Source organism: Bos indicus x Bos taurus, chromosome 18, assembly GCF_003369695.1.
Source record: "Bos indicus x Bos taurus breed Angus x Brahman F1 hybrid chromosome 18, Bos_hybrid_MaternalHap_v2.0, whole genome shotgun sequence".
NCBI lineage: Eukaryota > Metazoa > Chordata > Mammalia > Artiodactyla > Bovidae > Bos > Bos indicus x Bos taurus.
Window position 1 is genome coordinate 29,428,305 of NC_040093.1, and position 19,047 is coordinate 29,447,351.

General features: G+C 38.1%; 1 protein-coding gene across 1 annotated transcript in view; it reads right to left on the minus strand.

The window, feature by feature from the left end:
* Window positions 1-19,047, minus strand: part of SNTB2 (syntrophin beta 2) — a 70,862-nt gene that overhangs the window by 23,910 nt on the left and 27,905 nt on the right. Inside the window, exons 2-3 of the mRNA XM_027516132.1 lie at window positions 11,426-11,639; window positions 1,499-1,709 (exon numbers count right to left, since the gene is read on the minus strand). Coding sequence (XP_027371933.1) covers window positions 1,499-1,709; window positions 11,426-11,639 — 425 coding nt within the window. The remainder of the gene's footprint in view (window positions 1-1,498; window positions 1,710-11,425; window positions 11,640-19,047) is intronic.

Sequence of the window (19,047 nt, forward strand, 5' to 3'; positions counted from 1 at the left end):
CTCTCAAAAGAGTCACTATAAAGGAATCAAAGTGATTATCTTTCTGGGGGCTGAGGGGTGGGAATTAGGTGGATGGGGAAGCAGAAGGAGGGTAAGACTTCACCTATTAACTTCTCATTTTAATCTTGGAACCTTGTGAAAGTATTTTTTTAAAGCATGAAGATTTCTAACATTGCCAAAAGCACAGAACAACTACCACCCCATTGAGTTTTTCAACCAGCATATAAAAACATAGAAACCATGATAAAATACTAAAACTTTCAAAGTCATTAAGTACTTATACCATGATTTTCATTAGTCTCTTCTGCTTATTCTAGTCATGCCTCCTAAAAATCATCACAGTACAAATTCTGTGTTCTAATTTATTAGAATCATTATTTGAAGTGTTCATAAAATTTCATGGCTGAAAATAAATAGATCAGTGGAATCCAAAACTGATTCACCACACTATCACCTGGGGGAGTGAATGAGATTGCCAGGCCCTACCATCAGTCTACCAAATGGGGACTCCTGAGGGGGACCATGGGGAGCCAGACCCTGAAACTGTACTTAAAACAAAACAAAACAACAACACAAAGGAACTGGGCTGATACTGATGCAATCCCTGCCCCACTGGCACACATGAAGGAACTAGGGTGCAAAGATATAAAGGAACTTTTAAAAAGAAAACCAATGAAAAACAGACTTAGCCCCTGAACACTCATCTCTGACTCCCTAACCCTGTTTGTTTTCAGCTCCCTCTGGCTCAGCTGACGGTGAAGGCCCCGAAAGAAAAAGGATGTGTTGTAACATCATGTACAACTTTTAGTCTCCCTTTTGTCAAACTTTGGATCTAAACTAACTAGGGTTATGTTCTTCCTTTCCTTTCACCCAACCTCTATTTAAGTTTTCTGGTTTCTTTCCATTTGTCAGTTGTAGAAGACTACTATACATGTGTTTAATAGCTTGTAAAATATTTTGTATATTTTAAACTTTTCCCAGATCAGGGTAGTAAGCCTGTTGTCTCTGAAACTCTGTCAATAGACTAGAGCAAGAATTGGGGAACTATGGCCCGTGGGCCAAATACAGCCCACTTTCTGTTTCTGTAAATAAAGTTTTATTAAAGCACAGCCACATCTATTCATGTTCATGTTGTCTATGACTGTTTTGCTGCTATCATGGCTGAGTTAAGTAGTGGTGGCACTAATAGCCCTTTGCAAAATAAGTTTGCTGATTCCATTCTAAAAGCATGAAAATTATCTCCCGTCATTAAGGACAGAAATGATAAAAATCTCTTCATGGTTATGTTATGATGATGACTATCATGACAGTCAATTCTTCTGGTGGAAGTGATAATTAGCAATAAATAGCTAAAGACTAGGGGAGGAGAAACAAAAGATCTACAAGTTAGACACTGGAGACCTGACTGTGTGATAAATATTCCAGACATACGAAATGGGGGAACCATCCTGGCTCTGAACGGTGACCCGGTGAGACCTTGCCCTGCCTCCCAGCCTACCTGTTCTGCCAGCCAGGCAATGTGCTTAACCTCCTTGCTGCCTCCCGCTGTACTGGTTGCACCAAGCATGGCATTGAGTTCAGCCAACACCTGTGGGAGGAGAGCCATTATGTTGGTGTGGATAGCTACGAACCAGGAGTGTGCTGTGGCTGTATCCTTGCAACGGAGGATCAATGTGTTCCTGCTATCAGGAGAATGGAGCTCTATCAATCTGTGTGGAAAAAGAAAAAAGAAAATGAGCTAGATCAGAAGCCATCAAAACTGCCACGGTTTAACATATATAACTGAAAATCAACTTTAATTTTACATTCCAGAATATAAATGCTTTTTCTTAATTCCTTAGAGTCCAATTCCAGAGAAATCCACATGTGGAAAGATCATCACCAGAAAGACTAACTGCTGGGTCTGCTGTTTCAGTATTCATGAAATGACCTGAAATGAGAGAACCTAGTGTAGAATCGGTACTAAGAACACTTCACTCCGCCTTCATTTCCAAGTCAAAGAAATGGAGAGCCTGCTTGTTGAATCTCATAGGCACACTGTAATGAAATAATTTTTTTTTAAATACTTAGAAAATTCTGGTATATAGTATTGCTAGGTAAGTAAAACTTATTGCCAAAAATTGAACTGAAATTTCCACTGTGTGAAATAAAATCGCTGAAGAATATGCCTCTCTTTGAAAATTTGGAATTGTTTTCTAGGGTCTGGGTAATGTCATATGATTAAATCATCCTCCAAGTAGTGGAGGAAAAATAGTTAAGAAATCTTCAATTCTATGACTATTATTTATTAATGCTCAACTAAGAACAATGTCTACTTCAAAAGTAACTTTTAGGACTTATTTAAATTTTTTTAAAGGTACACGCAACCAATTCCTTATAAAGCAATTTGCTGGGTACTATCTTGTGTTTTGATCAAAGCTTTTGCCAAGATGAATTTTAAAAATCAATCAATAAATGACTAACATATGTTCACTGCTGTGCTCTAACAGTGAACATATATATCTTTTAAAAGGGAAAAAATTAAAAGCTCTTAGTATTTTTCATGGTAGGCTGAAAACTGACAGACTGCCACTGACCAAGGAGAGAACTTTTTATTCTTTCATCTTTCTGAAGGCAGTTTTTGCTTCCCTGCAGCCCTGTCACGAGGTCCCTCACTGCCTGACCAACATGACTGGTTTACAGGTACAACAGCATGTCTGCTTGGAAGCCTGCATCCCCTCTCTCTGCTCATATTTAGAAATTCCTTTATAATTCCATTTTAACTTGCCATACTTAATGTGGCAAACATTCATTCTCATTTGAGCTCTGGTCAGCCATCCTTTCTTAAATAAACATTTAATGAAAACCTACTGTTTTCTAGATTCTATGCTAGACACTGTATTAGAGATACAATAGTGAAAAAAATAGAGAAAAACTAGTCTCTCCTCTTACTGGGCCTATCATCTAATGGGGAAGGCAGAAAGTTTATATTTAACTAATATACAAGTTATAAAAACTACTTCTATAAAGAACTGTGATGACTACCACAAAATTCGTGGCTCAAAAAGGTACTCCTGAGATGTTAGCAGCAAAGCAGGACTGCAATGGGGGCCTCTTTACCACTGGGGCACACTTACCGAGCTGGTATACAGCTTATAAACATATCTATCCATGCTACCTACCTACTTATCCACCGACACGCCCTCCCACTAGACTTACCCTGCTAGCTACCTGAAGGTCTACCCACCAGTCTATCCATGTTTTATATGCCTTCACAGTTTTACAGCAATAGTTCTAGAAAATAGTCAAAACATAAAATAAGATCTGTGACCAGCTGAAACACTTCACAAAGCCCATACCTGAAGCATCTTTAAATAGCAAGTCACAAGCTATTTTGCTTCTGTTTTAGTTATAGTTTTGGTGAGTTTATTTGATTTCCTATCCTATAGCTAAATACAGCAAGAAATAGCTTGAGATAAAAACTTTGGGGGTTTTGAATAGCAGGTTAAATCTGGATGTTAATTGGTAAGCAACGTGGAATCACTGAGGATTCTGAACAAGGGGACAATATGATCAAGACAATGAATTAAAAAATTAACTTTATGAGATATCTGTACACCTAGGTTCAGAGGAGCATCATTCACAATCCAAAAGGTGGCAACAACCCAAATGTCCATCAATGGGATGGATAAACAAAACGGGATACACACACACACACACAACATTCAGCTTTAAAAAGGAAAGAAACTCTGTCACATGCTATAATGAGTGAAACTTGAGAGGATTATTCTAAATGAAACAAACCTATCCCAAAAGGGCAAATATTCTATGAGTCCACTTATATGAGGTACCTAGAGCAGTCAAAGTCACAGAAACAAAAACTAGGATGGTAGTGGCTAGGGGATGGGAGGAGAGGGAAACGGAGAGCTGTTGAATGGGTACGATTTTTATTGTGCAAGAGGAAAAAGTTTTGAAGATTGGTATTATAGTAATATGAATATAATTAATACCATTGAACTATACATTTAAAAATAGTTAAGATGGTAAATTTTATGTTGTGTGTGTGTGTGTGTGTGCTCAGTTGCTCAGTCATGTCTGAATCTTTGCAACCCCATAGACTATAGCCCACCAGGCTCCTCTGTCCATGGGATTTCCCAGGCAAGAATACAGGAATGAACTGCCATTTGCTCCTCCAGAAAAAGAGTTATGATGGTAAATCTTATGTTATGTGTATTTTATCACAATTAAAAATAATAAGCTAAAAAGTAATTTGATGGTGGGATGTAAGATGGATTACAATAGAGAAATGGCCTAGGGAGATTTAATTGGACCCAAAAAGGATGAGACTACCTGCTGAGTCACCAGCAGGACACACACTCCTAGGCAGGAGGAACTCCTCCATCCAAAAAGCCCAGAAAAAGTAGAGAGAAGGAAAGAGATTCCTGACAAATAGCTTAATATTCACATTGACCTTTATTTAGTTTTCTACATTATTTTATGTTTTTTTCTTTTTAATGTTATTTTTCACTCTATCAATTGTTGCTGTCATGGTCCTTAACATAAATATTGATATTTGTTGGCTAAAAAATGATTATATTCTCTAAAGAAAACAATTATACACTTGTTATGGGAAGATTTAAAATAGTACATTACCCCCACTCCCTGGCTCTGAACTCCTGGCAACTGTTGATCTGTTTCCAAGGAATCCTGTAGTATGTAACTTTCTCATTTAGCAATATGCATTTAAGGTTCTCCATGTCTTTTGTGGCTTGAGAGCTTATTTCTTTTTATGGCTGAATAATATTCCACTGTCTGGAGGAACCATAGTTTGTTTATCCATTCACCTATGGAAGGTCCTTTCGGTTGTTTTCGAATTTTGGCAATTATGATGAAAGCATTCATGTGTAGGTTTCTGTGTGGACCTAAGTTTTTGACTCCTTTGGGTAAATACTAAGGAGCACAACTGTGGGGTCACATGGTAAGACTACTGTGTTTAGCTTTGTAAGAAACTGCCAAACTGTCTTCCAAAGTAGCCGCTTCATCCTGCATTCCCCTCACTGATGAATAAGCCTTCCTGGTGGTGTACATCTTTACCAGCATGTGGTACTGTTCGCTGGATTCTGGCCATTCTAGTACATGTACAGTGACATCTTAATGTTTTAATTCACAATTCCTTAATAGAATATGATTTTAACACTTTTCATTTCCCCATTTGTCATTTCTATTTCTCCTTTGGTGAAATGTCTGTTGCCCATTTTAAAACTGGGTTGTTTTCCTATTACTGAGTTTTAGAATTCTTTGTATATTTCAGATGTCAGTCCTTTATTTCATATGTATTTTACAAAGATTTTTCTCCCAGTCCTCAGCTTATCTCTTTGTTCTCTTAACAGTGTGTGATGGTTAATTTTATGTGTCAACTTGACTGGGCTAAGATATGTCCAGGTAGCTGGTAAAACATTATTTCTAGGTGTGTCTGTGAGGGTGTTTCTGCAACAGATTAGCATCATCAGTAGAATGAGTAAAGGAGATGGTCCTCGCCAGTGCGGCTGGGCATCATCCAATTCACCGAGGGCATAAATAGAATAAAAAAAGCAGAGGAGAGGCAAATTAGCTCTCTTCTTAAGTTGGGACATTCACCTTCTCCAGCCCTCAAACACTGGTGCTCCTGGTTCTTGGGACTTTGAACTTGGGGTGAATTTTAAGACTGGCTTTTCTGTTTCTCCAGCTTGCAGACCATGGGACTTCGTCTCCACAACTACATGAGTTAATTCCTATAATGAGTAAATAAACCTATCTATCCATCCTCTTGTTTGTTTCTCTGGAGAACCCTAGTACACAGTGTCTGTTACACAGCAGAAGCTTTCATTGTTAATAAAGTTCAACTTGTAAAGTTTTCTTTAATGTACTGTGCTTTTGGTATTTTATCTAAGGAGTCATTTACAAATTTAAAGGGAATTTTAAAAAAGCATAATCTTATAAGCTCAGGGAGAAGATGAGAGGAGCGACTACAACAAAATTTTGGAAGCTGGCAAGCAGACAGAGTAGTTAATGATTTAGCAAACCTAAGAAAAGTAGGGGAGAGTCAAATCCGAGCCAGTCCATGTTGCAGAATCCTGAAGAGGCCGAAGAATTGGAGGCACCAGTTACCTCTGGAAGTGGGAGTAAAGCACGCAGCTAAAATAGAGAGGCCAGCTGACCGGTTCAGCATTCCCCACACCCAGCAGCTAGTGACTGCCCCACCCTCAGTCCAGCAGAAGCCTGACCTCCACCCTCATCCCACCAAACTGAATGCAAGAGCCAGGGATGTCCTTAGTTTACACTCTCTACTGGGCTGACCATTTTCTACAGCGGCTGTTCATTTCTACCTGGTTGCTTTGGTACTGTAACCAGCTTAACATCCTTAATCACATGCTAAAAGTTCAGTCACAAAACCATGACGAAAAATTTCTTTCACTCCTTCTACTGACCTACTTAACACTAAAGGCAGGAATCAGCTCATCCTTCTCTGGGCACAAAACATTCACCTTCTGAAAAAGCCTTCAGACCTCATACAGTTCCTGGGAAAGTCTCAGATACAGGTCCTTGGCCATAGTTAAAACTCTGAAAATCCTGATGTTAAAGTTCCTACTTATTAATAAGTGAAAGAAAGGAAAATAAGTCTGTTATAAAATAACCTGATTAAGCAGAAGATCATGGAACCACTAGGCTAAAAAAGGGGAAAACAGGAAGTAAAACAGTTCCCTAGGACAGAATCACAAACTTTTCATCCAAAGAGAGAATCTGTAGTGTTTCTTAAAATGTGATTGTAAAATAGGAAATTAAATTAGAAGAAACAGAACATAAACTCCACAAGAGGACTTATGATTCTAGGATCCAGAAGTCTGCCTTTGAAGAAGCAGCCCCTGGAGCCGATAAAGGGAACAAAGTGTTTCCTAATGTTGACTGCTGTTTTAAAAGACAAATTCAGATGAAAACTACTTAGAGTTTGGAGGCAGTCTGCCAGTCATTGTTTGGGCCCACAGGAGAGAGGAGGAGACAGCTACAGTGTGAAGAGGTCTGGCCTCCAGTCAAACCACTGAGGATTTCCTGAGAAAAGCAATTACATTCTGACCAGATGAATCAGATCATGGTTAGGTTCACAGAAGCATAAGATTCTTTAAGTCTAGCCTGCTTATTCTGTTCAGAAAAGTCTTTGTCATAAAGTATGAGTTCAATTTATAATAATGTTCAATTAATAATGTTGTTTTGTATGTCATAAAGCCAAAATTTACCATTTACATGGAAAACAGCCAAAGCGAAGATGACCCAGACCTTGAGAACCTCAACGATAACAGAGTTACATTTCCGAAAAGCAGCTTTAAGAACACTGTGTTCTCGATAAACTCTGCACTGCCCATAATGCTATTTGCTAAGGAACAGGCTCATGTTCTCTCCCTGGAGTCTGTCATTATTTATTTAGCTTTCAGTTTCCACAATGAACTGCTTATAACAATCAGAAGCATCTAGTGAGGTCTTGAAAGAGGAGAGGTGGAAAAAGTAAATTTCTTCCCCCTCCTCACTTACACATTCTGATAGTCAGCACTTTTTTCCAGCTCTAGATAGTCAAACTAAATCAATGTAGTGAAACAGAGGGAAAAAAAAGGCTGCTTTCCTCTCCTGTCAAAGAAGTCTTTACATAAACACAAAGGATGAACCACAAAGAGATTCCACTATATACTCATCAGAACACTAAAAAGACTGACACTCTCAGTGTTGGTATGGATGTAGCTGGTAGGAATGTAAGACGGCACAACCACTTTGGAAAAAAGTCTCACAGGTTTTTTAAAAAAATAAACATACACCTATCCTTTGAGTCAGCAGTTTCACTCCTAAGAACTTACCCACAAGAACTAAAAATGTATGCCCACAAGAATTATAACCATCAATAGGAAAATTGATAAAGAAACTGTGGTATATCCATAAAATATGCTACTACTTAGCAATAAAGAGAAAGAACTATTGTTACACATAACAGGAAGGATGAAGCTCAAGAATCTTACACTGGAAACCAACACAACACTGTAAAGCAATCTTACTTCAATTAAAAAAAAATCTTACACTGAGTAAAATAATTCTATCACAAAAAGTACACATGACATGACTATAATTTTATGAAGTTTCAGAATAGTTGAAACCAATACATGACAGCAAGTCAGAACAGGAGTAGCCTTGGACGGTGGGAGAGAGAATTGACTGTGGAGGGCAAAAGAAAACTTCCCAGGGTAAGAGTAATGTTCTGTATCTTGACAAGCTTGGGTCACACAATTGAATGCATCTGTCAAAACTTATGGTTTGTATATTTTATTGTATGTAGATATTATCTCAAAAGAAAAAAGTTACAACAAAAACACTGAACTCTATATGCATGTTTGAGTAGAGGGAAGCATAGTAATGTATGCAATTTACTTTGAAACAAATCAAAAATATAAGATGGACTGATGGATGGCTAAATGGGCCTATTTTGTGATAAAGCAAACATAGTAAAATGTTAATGGTAGAATCTAGGTGGTGGAAAAATGAGTGTTGACTGTAAAATTATTTCGACTTCGCCTAAGTTTGAAGATTTTCACAATAAAACATTAGGGAAAAAATTAGGGCTACAATGTGATAAATATCTTGGTGACAGATATCCTGATAAAATTTATTTTTATTGTTCCTAAATGAACTGTTTCTCTCCATGGCTTTAAACATTGCAGTTGTGTTACCTGTCATGACATTCCCTTTGACAGAGCTGAGATAAATTTAAGGATGAATGAGCTAGAAGCGATTTTATAGATACTATCTTATTTATTCTTGAAGTAGTTCTAAAAAACAGAGTTGAACATGTATTATTATGTTCATTTTATGGAAGGAAAAAAATAGGAGGACAGAGAAATGAAGGGACTTATTTAAGGTTACAAGGACACCAGCAGCAGGTATAATAATAATATACTGAGAGCATTTTATGCCAATTTTATAATCATTCTCTTATTTAATCTTCACACAAGCTTTCATTTTCTACAGGAGGAAACCGTGGCTTATGGAAAACAAATAGCTTGACTGAAGTGTCAAAGTCCATCACCCTAACTTCAGTCTAATGAGTCAATGGTTCTGAACTTTTTTTTTTTACCAAGACACACACACAGGATAAAGATCCACATTCCTGTGGGGATAACCAAAGTCACAAGTAATTTTTCCAGGTACCTGCAATTCTACTGCTTTTCTTTTTTTCTAGAAAGCACGCTTGGAATGCAAGTAAGAGTGACATGAGAATAACTTTGAATCTCTTTCAATTTATATTTCACAAAAAGCAGATCATTTGCAAATTTGGTGTTTCTTTTTTTGGCTGCACCGTGGGGCATACTGGATCTTAGTTCCCCGATCAAAGATTGAAACTGTGTCCCCTGCAGTGGGAGCATGGAGTCAACCTCAGGACTGCCAGGGAGGTCCCCAAATTTGGTATTTCAAGCAACATCAGAAATGAATTTTTTTGCAGAATTAAGCCTGAGAATCTTCAACAGCCTGACTCTTCTAAGAACTTCCCTTGTATAGTACACTCTGGTCAAGTAGACCAATCAATGGTCTTACTAAAAAGCATGGTGTGATACACTCTTGTAGCCCAAACTGCCCTCTCCATTTGGTTCTAAAAATCTATTTCAAATTTGACCATTGATCAAATATCTTTAGCATATGTGCTAAAGAGCATGCAGCCCCAAGTTTCAATAAAGGTCAAGATTATTGAGCTCTGAAAGACGTCTTCGTGGATGATAAACTAGCACAGCTTTCAGCAATAGAGCCAAGTCATTTCATCTTCCTCCTTCCTTCTTTCCTCACTCTCACAACTCCAGTATCCTACGGAAACCGTGTAATACTTTTTCTTTTCTTACAATACTCAGATATAGCAGCAGCACTCCAAGTGCTATAGACTAAATGTTTGTGTCTTCACCTCAAATCCGTATGTTAGAATTCTAACCAGAATACGACAAGATTAGCAAATGGGGCCTCTGGCAGGCAATTAGATCATGAGGGCAGAGCCCTCACAGATGGGACTAGTACTCTCCTGTGAGAGACCCCCCAGAGAGCTTTCTAGACTTCTCTGCCATTGCAGACATGGCAAGCAAATGACCACTTGGAGCAAGTGACCTAGTTGGGACTCAAACCAAGGCCTGTGTGATTGCAGAACTCAGCTGTTTCCAGCATACACACAATATACTACAGAGCAGGAGCTTCTATGTCCCTATGGCCTAAAATGCTCAAGGTCATTCAGTTTCTGGTTGTCTTCTGTGAACCAGCCCATCCTGACTAGGCACCTGGCTATGCAATCAGATCAGAGGAGACCATAAAAGTCAAAGTAGGTTATAAAAAGTTTGTCCTTGTGAATGCGAAAGTTAGTCACTCAGTTGTGTCTGACTCTCTGTGACCCCATGGACTGTAGCCCACCAGGCTCCTCTGTCCATGGAATTCTCCAGGCAAGAATTTGGGAGTGGGTTGCCATTTCCTTCTCCAGGGGATCTTCCCAACTATCGTTATCTTTCTTTTTACCCTTAATGTCTATTCTAACACTAAGTTTAACGGTACCACTGCATGGCATTAATGAAGACAAAGTCATAGAAACCAAATGGTGATAGAACTAGGAGGGACATTAGAGATTATTCAATCCAGTGCTCTCATTTTACAAATGAGGAAGCTGAGGTCAAGAGAAGCTAACTTGCAAGGGTGATATTAGTAGTTGATGCAACCTGATCTATAATGAAGATCTCTGATTCTTTACGCTATCCATAGTATAAGGAATTTCCTTCTATGGAGATATTTTTAAAAGTTTCTTGAACAAGATTTTTTTCAGTTATTAAGTCATAATCACAATGAAGGAGTAATATTAACACTCCATAAAGGTATAAAATGAAAAGTAAAGGCCTCTTCTTTCCTTCTACCTTCTAATCCCACTTCACTCCCCAGGGATAACCATTATTAAGTTTCTTGTGTGTTTGTCCAAAATTGTTTGGCCATCTGATGCAAAGAGCCAACTCATTAGAAAAGACCCTGATGCTGGGAAAGATTGAAGGCAGGAGGAGAAGGGGATGACAGAGGGTGAGATGGTTGGATGGCATTACCGATTCAATGCACACGGGTTTAAGAAAACTCCAGGAGATAGGGAAGGACTGGGAAGCCTGGCGTGCTGAGTCCAGAGGGCCGCAAAGAGTCAGCCAAGACTGAGAGACTGAACAACAACAACACACATATATGTGTGAGGAAATTTAAATATGGAAGCCCAGAAACGATTCTCTCATCTCAGATTGATGTTTTTCTTTACCTAATTTAGTCAACAGTCATAATATTCCATAAAATATGCAAAAGCAGTATTATAATATATCCGTTTAAGTTTGCAAAGCTGTGAGTAGGTAGGATGTTCTCCTTAGGTACAGCTCACCTGTTCTCCAGGTCCGGCATGCTTAAGTTTCTAGCAGCAAAGCACATTTTGAGCGGGATGACCTTCCTGTCCTTGGTGCTGTTCTGGTGTTTTGGAGAACCAGAGTCCTCACTGCCACTAAAGCTGGGTGACTGGGGAGCAGCACCTTCCCAGGGCAGATCTGACACCAATGATGGCTTCTTGATATATGGCGTTACTTCTCGTATGAATTTAACTATAAACAAAAGTCAAAGAAGAAGGTCAGTATTTTTACTTCCCATGAAAAATAACAACTGAAATATATACATATAGGAACTATCTGGCATGAAGTGAAAAAAAAAAATACACAAAGTTAAAGAGCCTGCACACAGAATCTTAGGATTAGAGGGTGCTTTAAGAGCACAGGTAATCCAAATGATATACCACTACTCTATCCTAAAAACTGAATTCTGAGTCTTTGCATATTGTTTCTTCTTAGGACTCCCTTCTCCCTTTGCCTGCCTGGTCAACTCACCTCCTCAGCAGCCTGTCCTGTTTACTCTCTCCATGGCCTTGCCATTTACTCACTCCTCTGTAATAACTTCTAAGCACTCTGGGGTGTAATCCTTTGTTAATAATACTTCAGTTCCCCTTCTGGCTGCAAGTTCCCCAAAAGCAGGGTTTATGGTTTATTCAATCTCGATGTCCAACATTCACACCAGTGCCTATTCAGTAAATGTTTGAATACACGAGTAAAGGGGGAAAAATGAACAATTAAATACTTGAATTATCTCAGTAGTGGGACAACACAAATGAATCTGGATATAGATTCATTACCTCCTGAGACAGCCCCATCTAGCTTTAAACAACCCTTAGCATTTAGAAAACTTGAAACTTTCACTCATTGGTTTGCTGTCAACAGAGGCCATACAGAACAAACTTAACCTCTTCTACTTGAGGGCCCTTCAAACATCTGAAGTTCGAGATTATTTCTCTCTTCTCCAGGCTAGGTATCTCTACTTCAATTAGATTCAACTCAATCAACATTTGTAGCTACCTTCCAAGTATCAGGCATTAGGCTAGCCGCTGAGAATACAAGAGCAGCTTAGGCATGAACTCTGCCCTCAGGAATGCCCAGTCTAGTAAGGGAGACAGTTATGAAAACAAACCGTCATAGCTTTGAAAAACAAGTACAAAGATACTGTACTTGTTTTTCTATTAATGGTAGCTTTCTATTAATGGTATTAAAGGGTTTTTCTATCAATGGTAGTCCCAAATTAAGATATGGCTTTTAATCAAAAGAAAACATTTTTCTTTTTAAGTTCACTTTTAAGAGGTACACTTCTTTTACCTCCTTTATGACTGGCAACTACTGTCATTTGAGGCATGGTGTTCTTATTTCAAAAACTAGATAAAGTGAACATTATTAAAATCTTAAAAAGCATTAAAATGTCAATAAATAGTTGAATATAGATAAATCAGTCATCATTTCCTCTGCTAACATCAATATATGTTACTGCAGGCATCTACCTCCTCTCAAATTACACTGTGGTAGCTCATTAGAGTAGTATCAAGGGAACTGAAAAACTAGAAAGATATGATCATTATTGATGCTTATCAATGTCATAATAGCTAGTATTAATCTTTTATAGCATTAGAAACTTTACAAGCCTTTGAAACTTTACTAATAGATTGTATGTATGTGTGTTTGTTAGTTGCAAACAAGTAAAAATTCTAGGCATATACTAAACATTCAATAAATAGTAGATGCCTTTCTTCTTCTCTAAATTAAAAAGCTAGAAAAGTTAAAAAAATTTAACAGCTGTCAGTAGAAGAGGCAAAATTATTTTCTTATAAGTTATTGAACAAGATCTGCTTAAAGTTAAACGTACTTCTAGGAGATACAATAATACTAATGTCAACATTTAGAAAGATTTCTGTGTGTTTATGTGGGTGCTTTCTATGTCTAGTTATAATACGTGTATTTTCTCGGTGGAGAGAGTAAGAGTTAACTGCTTCAGGTTGCCAAGGAGACTTGATCATCCTAGAAAAATGAGCAGGGCTACACCTCGTATATGCCTTGAGCAGCTGACTCAGGCATCTGAACACAAGCGTTAGTTTAGCTCCGTGCTTTCAAGAGAGAATAAGATCACAACAACTTTGGCAGAAATTCTTCAGGTTTCCAGGCACTGCTAATGGCAGAGATTTACTTTTTAAACATTTAAAGCAGTATACTAACTTTTGGGCTCACAATTGGGAGAAATTAAAGACATTCTAAATGACTATTCTTAAATACTATAGTGTTAGAAAAGCCCCCTTTATGACATACTCAGATGTTCACTTGATCACAGAGTAGCATCAGTGAGCTTATTACTATACATATTTAAATGAAACAGACATAAACACATAGCCTCCTGCATGGCCTTATTAAAGGAGCAATGAGTTTTACTTGAGTTGATGACAATGGCACCCATACCCCCATCTAACTGGCCATCCACAACAGCTGGAGAACCATAAACAGATATTTAATTTACCTGGGAAGCAATACACAGGCTTATGTGATTTCAGTGTTCTGCTTTAAAACAAAGTAACTATCACTTGTGTTTGTCCTGAGATTTTCAATTAATTTCATTACCCATCATCCTGGGCTTCCCTGGTGGCTCAGAGGGTAAACAATCTGCCTGCAATGCAGGAGACCTGGGTTCGATAACCTGAGTTGGGATGATTCCCTGGAGTAGGAAATGGCAATCCACTCCATTATTCTTGCCTGGAGAATCCCGTGGACAGAGGAGCCTGGCGGGCTACAGCCCATGGGGTCACAAAAAGTCAGACACGACTGAGCAACTAAGCACAGCACCCATCTTCCTACTCCATTTCACTCCAAGGCCTGTCCAAGTCCCCAGAAGTAGGAGATACATCCTTTCTGAGGATCTCAAATTACTACTGAGACGACAAAGGAGAACTCAAATTTCCTTTTAAACCTCTAAGCTACAGTGGAATAAATCCAAACAAACCAGAAATAAGGTATCTCTGAAATTCATCCCCAACAATTAAAATTTTAGGATTTTAAAATTATGGCCTTTTATAATAAATTTATGCAAACTGGCAAAAAAGGATATTTTTTAGGCCTCAATTAAATTCTAACATGGCTATCTATTACTTTTATTCAAAAGTATTAGCTTTCATGCTTTTATATATATGAACACAGAACAAACGGTTGAAATAATTTGGGTATTTGGACTGTTTACTGTATAATTTCTCCTTGGTAGTCTTCTTCAACTACTAATCTTATATGGTAAAACCCACTGTGGGTCATTTATAAAGTAAATATTTAACAAATGAATTTAAAAAGTGATTTTCTTTGGAAAGTTTCTTCAAACTGCAAAAGTATATGCAAGCTTTTCATTTTTTCACAAAAAAATGTTTTAAACATCTTAGGTTTGCATTTTTAAATGTTTTTGTAAGGAAGACAGCTACCAGCAAATTTCCTTGTGGAAACTGCTAAACAGTAAGTAGATGTTTGTTGAAAATCCTTTATATAACTCATCCACAACCAGAAAACACTGTGCATTTGAAAAATTACTTCAAGGTATGTATTTTTCTTTTCTTTTTGGTGTTGACATTTATGTTTATTTTCTGTGACATTTCTCCCTCCCCTAAAGAGAAGTACTGCTTTATGTGAAATAATGCTCCTGTCTGTGTCATTCCCTTCTTGCTTACTTCAAAACATACGAAAGCAGGGACTTCCTTTTGGTCCAGTGGCTAGGACGCCACACTCCCCATGCAGGGGCCCATGTTCGACCCCTGGTTGGGAAAGTAGATCACACAGGCCGCAACTAAAGATCCTGCATGCTGCAACTAAGACTCGGCACAGCCAAATGAATAAAATTAAATAAATAAATAAATAAATATATATATTTTAAATAGAAAGCAGAGGACTGTTGACAACTGTAAGAAAGTCTTGACCACCTATAGTATTAGAAAAAAATGGGAAGATAAAGACTTTTATTTTCACTAAAGCAGAGGCAACAAGAAAGGCACTTTGCATAAGGCTGCTTAGGAATAATTTATATTGCTTCTTAATCTCCTGCTAAAATACAAAAGTAGAGGCTAGTTTTATTTTGTTTTTTAATTAACCTTATCAGATTTTTAAAAACGATGTAAAATGACTCAAACAGTATAAAACCAAAGGCAAAACTCAGGGTATATCAGAGTTACTAGGTGAAAAAAGTAAATTCTCAAAAGAAAAATAAACGCTTTTATGTTTTAAAAAATTATATGTAATTAGTATGTTCATGAAGTACTCAAGAAAATATGCCCATTTGCTAATAATGGTTACATCTGTATTGTAATTACAGTGATTTCTTCTATTGAAAGTTATTTCTACAATGCTTGAACTTTTAAATAAGCATGTGTTCTATTAAATAAATAATACTAAAGTTAATTCTGGACTTCCCTTGTGGTTCAGCTGAAACCCCCTGCAACGTGGGAGACCTGGGTTTGATCCCCGGGATGGGAAGATCCCCTGGAGAAGGGAAAGGCTATCCACTCCAGTGTTCTGGCCTAGAGGATTCCATGGATGTAGTCCATGGAGTCACAAAGAGTCGGACACAACTGAGCAACCTAATACATGCCATCAAATAATGAAGAAAAACATGGATTAGAAGCCAATTTCAGAAACAGAGTCAAGGGCAGAGACAGCAACAATGGGGAAAAGTGACTGTTCCATAAATGCTGAAAGAACAATGGAGTATCAGCATGCAGTTGTCGTACATCTGTATCTCACATCCTCCAATGCATTTGCTAACCTACAGTTGATGCTCTTTGGATAATTTTTGTAAAGTCACTGAAGTATAAAAACAGAGCAACAAATTTTAAAGTCAAATGAAATTCAGTACAAGCCTTGATATTACCATTTACCTTTTGAGAGGTCTGAAGCACATAATTTTCTTGTCTAAGCCTCAGTTTCCACATTTGTAAAATGTTAAATACCAAAATCAAATGGCTATGGCGGTTGAATGAGAAATGTAAGAAAAGTGCCAATGCCTGTGCTTGAGCACACAATGAATATCAGTGTGTATTTGGGTGTGCAATTAATACAATATACTCTGGACAATGTGGCTCAGAGGTTAAAGCGTCTGCCTGCAAGGCGGAAGACCCGGGTTCGATCCCTGGGTTGGGAAGATCCCCTGGAGAAGGAAATGGCAACCCACTCCAGTACTCTTGCCTGGAGAATCCCATGGAGGGAAGAGCCTGGTAGGCTACAGTCCACGGGGTTGCAAAGAGTCAGACACGACTGAACTACTTCACTTCACTCTGGACAAAGTAGGTAGAGGCTAAGGTAAGAAATTGAACAGACCATATTTGAATTTCAGTTCTGTCAATTATAAACTTCATGATTTGGACAAATAATTCAACTTTTCAATTTCAATTTCTAGTCCACAAAACTCTAATATTAACCTTAATACCAACTATCCTGAATAACTGAGAGGATTAAATAAGATTAACTATCTTCCTGGGTTCTAAAATCACTGCGGGTGGTGACTGCAGCCATGAAATTAAAAGCTCCTTGCTCCTTGGAAGGAAAGCTATGACAAACCTAGACAGCATATTAAAAAGCAGAGGCATCACTTTGCTGACAAAGGTCTGTATAGTCAAAGCTGGTTTTTCCAGTAGTCATGTACGGATGTGAGAGTGGGACCGTAAAGAAGGCTAAGCCCCAAAGTCTCAGGGGCTCAGAAGATTGTGCAAAATCTTGACGGACTGCAAGATCAAACCAGTCAATCCTAAAGGAAATCGACCCTGAATATTCTTTGGAAGGACTGATGCTGAAGCTCAAATTCTTTGGCCACCTGTCATGGAGAGCTGATTTACTGGAACAGACCCTAATGCTAGGAAAGACTGAAGGCAAAAGGAGAAGCGTGCAGCAGAGGATGAGATGGTTGGATGACATCACCAACTCAATGGACATGAATCTGAGCAAATTCCAGGAGACAGTGAAGGACAGGGAAGCCTGGCATGTTGCAGTCCATGGGGTCACAAAGAGTTGGACACAATTTAGCAAATGAACAATAACATATGTCACAGTTTCTGTTTTGCTCATCTTTTCCATTTGACCAAGGGTCACTGAAGGGATTAAAAGCCAAGACTACAAAAGTCAACAATAATTACAACACATCACCTCTATAGTGTTTATCTATCCATGGTTCTTCACTCTTTTTAGTCACCCCTCAGAATTGCGTCGCTGTCTTTGCCGGACTACTTAAGGTCCTGAATACATTCTCTTGCACATTCATGAGGTGAAATTCATGTACTTTCATAACACATACACAATCTTTTTGTGACTCTGGCTTGACATCACACTTGCTTCCAACCTTTCAGAGCAAGTTTTACCCCAATCCATATGACATCACTGTAACAATATGTGTACTTAGTTTTAGTACAAATGAATGTAATACAATGGTCAAAATTTGGCAGTATCTTGATTAAGGGCTCACAACAGGGATCATGAACATATAGATGAACCACAAATACTGGCTGATGAACTATGAACAATTCTGTCACAAATATAGATATATTTTATAGTCCTAATTTCCCTATCCTGGGGAAAACATGAGAAATATTTATGGCATGGGTGGTAAAATCCAGTTAAAAACTGCTGCTAATAGCTCTAGATTAAGGATTTTTGCAAATATTTGAATACAGCGTCCATGTTCAACACTATCATCTTCTTTTTGATTATGTGGAAACTGGTCACTCCACAGACTGAAGGTTATCACACAAAAATGCGTATGAATGATCTTTGTTGAGGTTCTTGTCAACTAAATTTGTTATTAGAAAACATAAGCCATTAGAACAAAATTCTACTTAATAAACTATTATCTACTTAAACACATGGTTTACGGATGAGCAGTTTGTTCTTGAAGTGATATAAAAATATAATATTATAGGGAGTCAATAATGGTTTAAAACATACTTCTATAAGAAAGCCCTTGTCTCACAAACCCAAGATAACATGCTTTTATCTACTCCGAACATAAATGAGCTTCCCTCATAGCTCAGTTGGTAAAGAATCCGCCTGCAATGCAGGAGACCCTGGGTTGATTCCGGGGTCGGGAAGATCTGCTGGAGAAGGGATAGGCTACCCACTCCAGTATTCTTGGGCTTCCCTTGTGGCTCAGCCAGTGAAGAATCCACCTGCAATGTGGGAGACCTGGGTTCGATCCCTGGGTTGGGAAGATCCCCTGGTGAAGGGAAAGGCTGCCCACTCCAGTGTTCTCGTCTGGAGAATCCCATGGACAGAAGAGCCTGGCAGGCTACAGTCCATGGGATCACAAGAGTCGGACACAAAATAGCGACTAAACCACCAACATAAATGATAGGAGACAATTTTTACTATTAAAAAAAAAAAGATTGTAATGTTTCCCCCTTTTCAACATCAATGAACTCTATGTGCAAAGCATGTAGGTTATTTAAAATGTTTAATACACACTCTGACCTCAAGTTGTTTAGTTGAAAAGGAAAAGAAAGATATATAACCTGCCCCCCAAAAGACCAATTAATAAAGGAGAAATGAGAAAAGATACTATATGATGAATGCTGTTAAAGAAATAGAAATAAAATGTTACACAAAACTGGATGTAACAACAGCAAACAAAATTAAA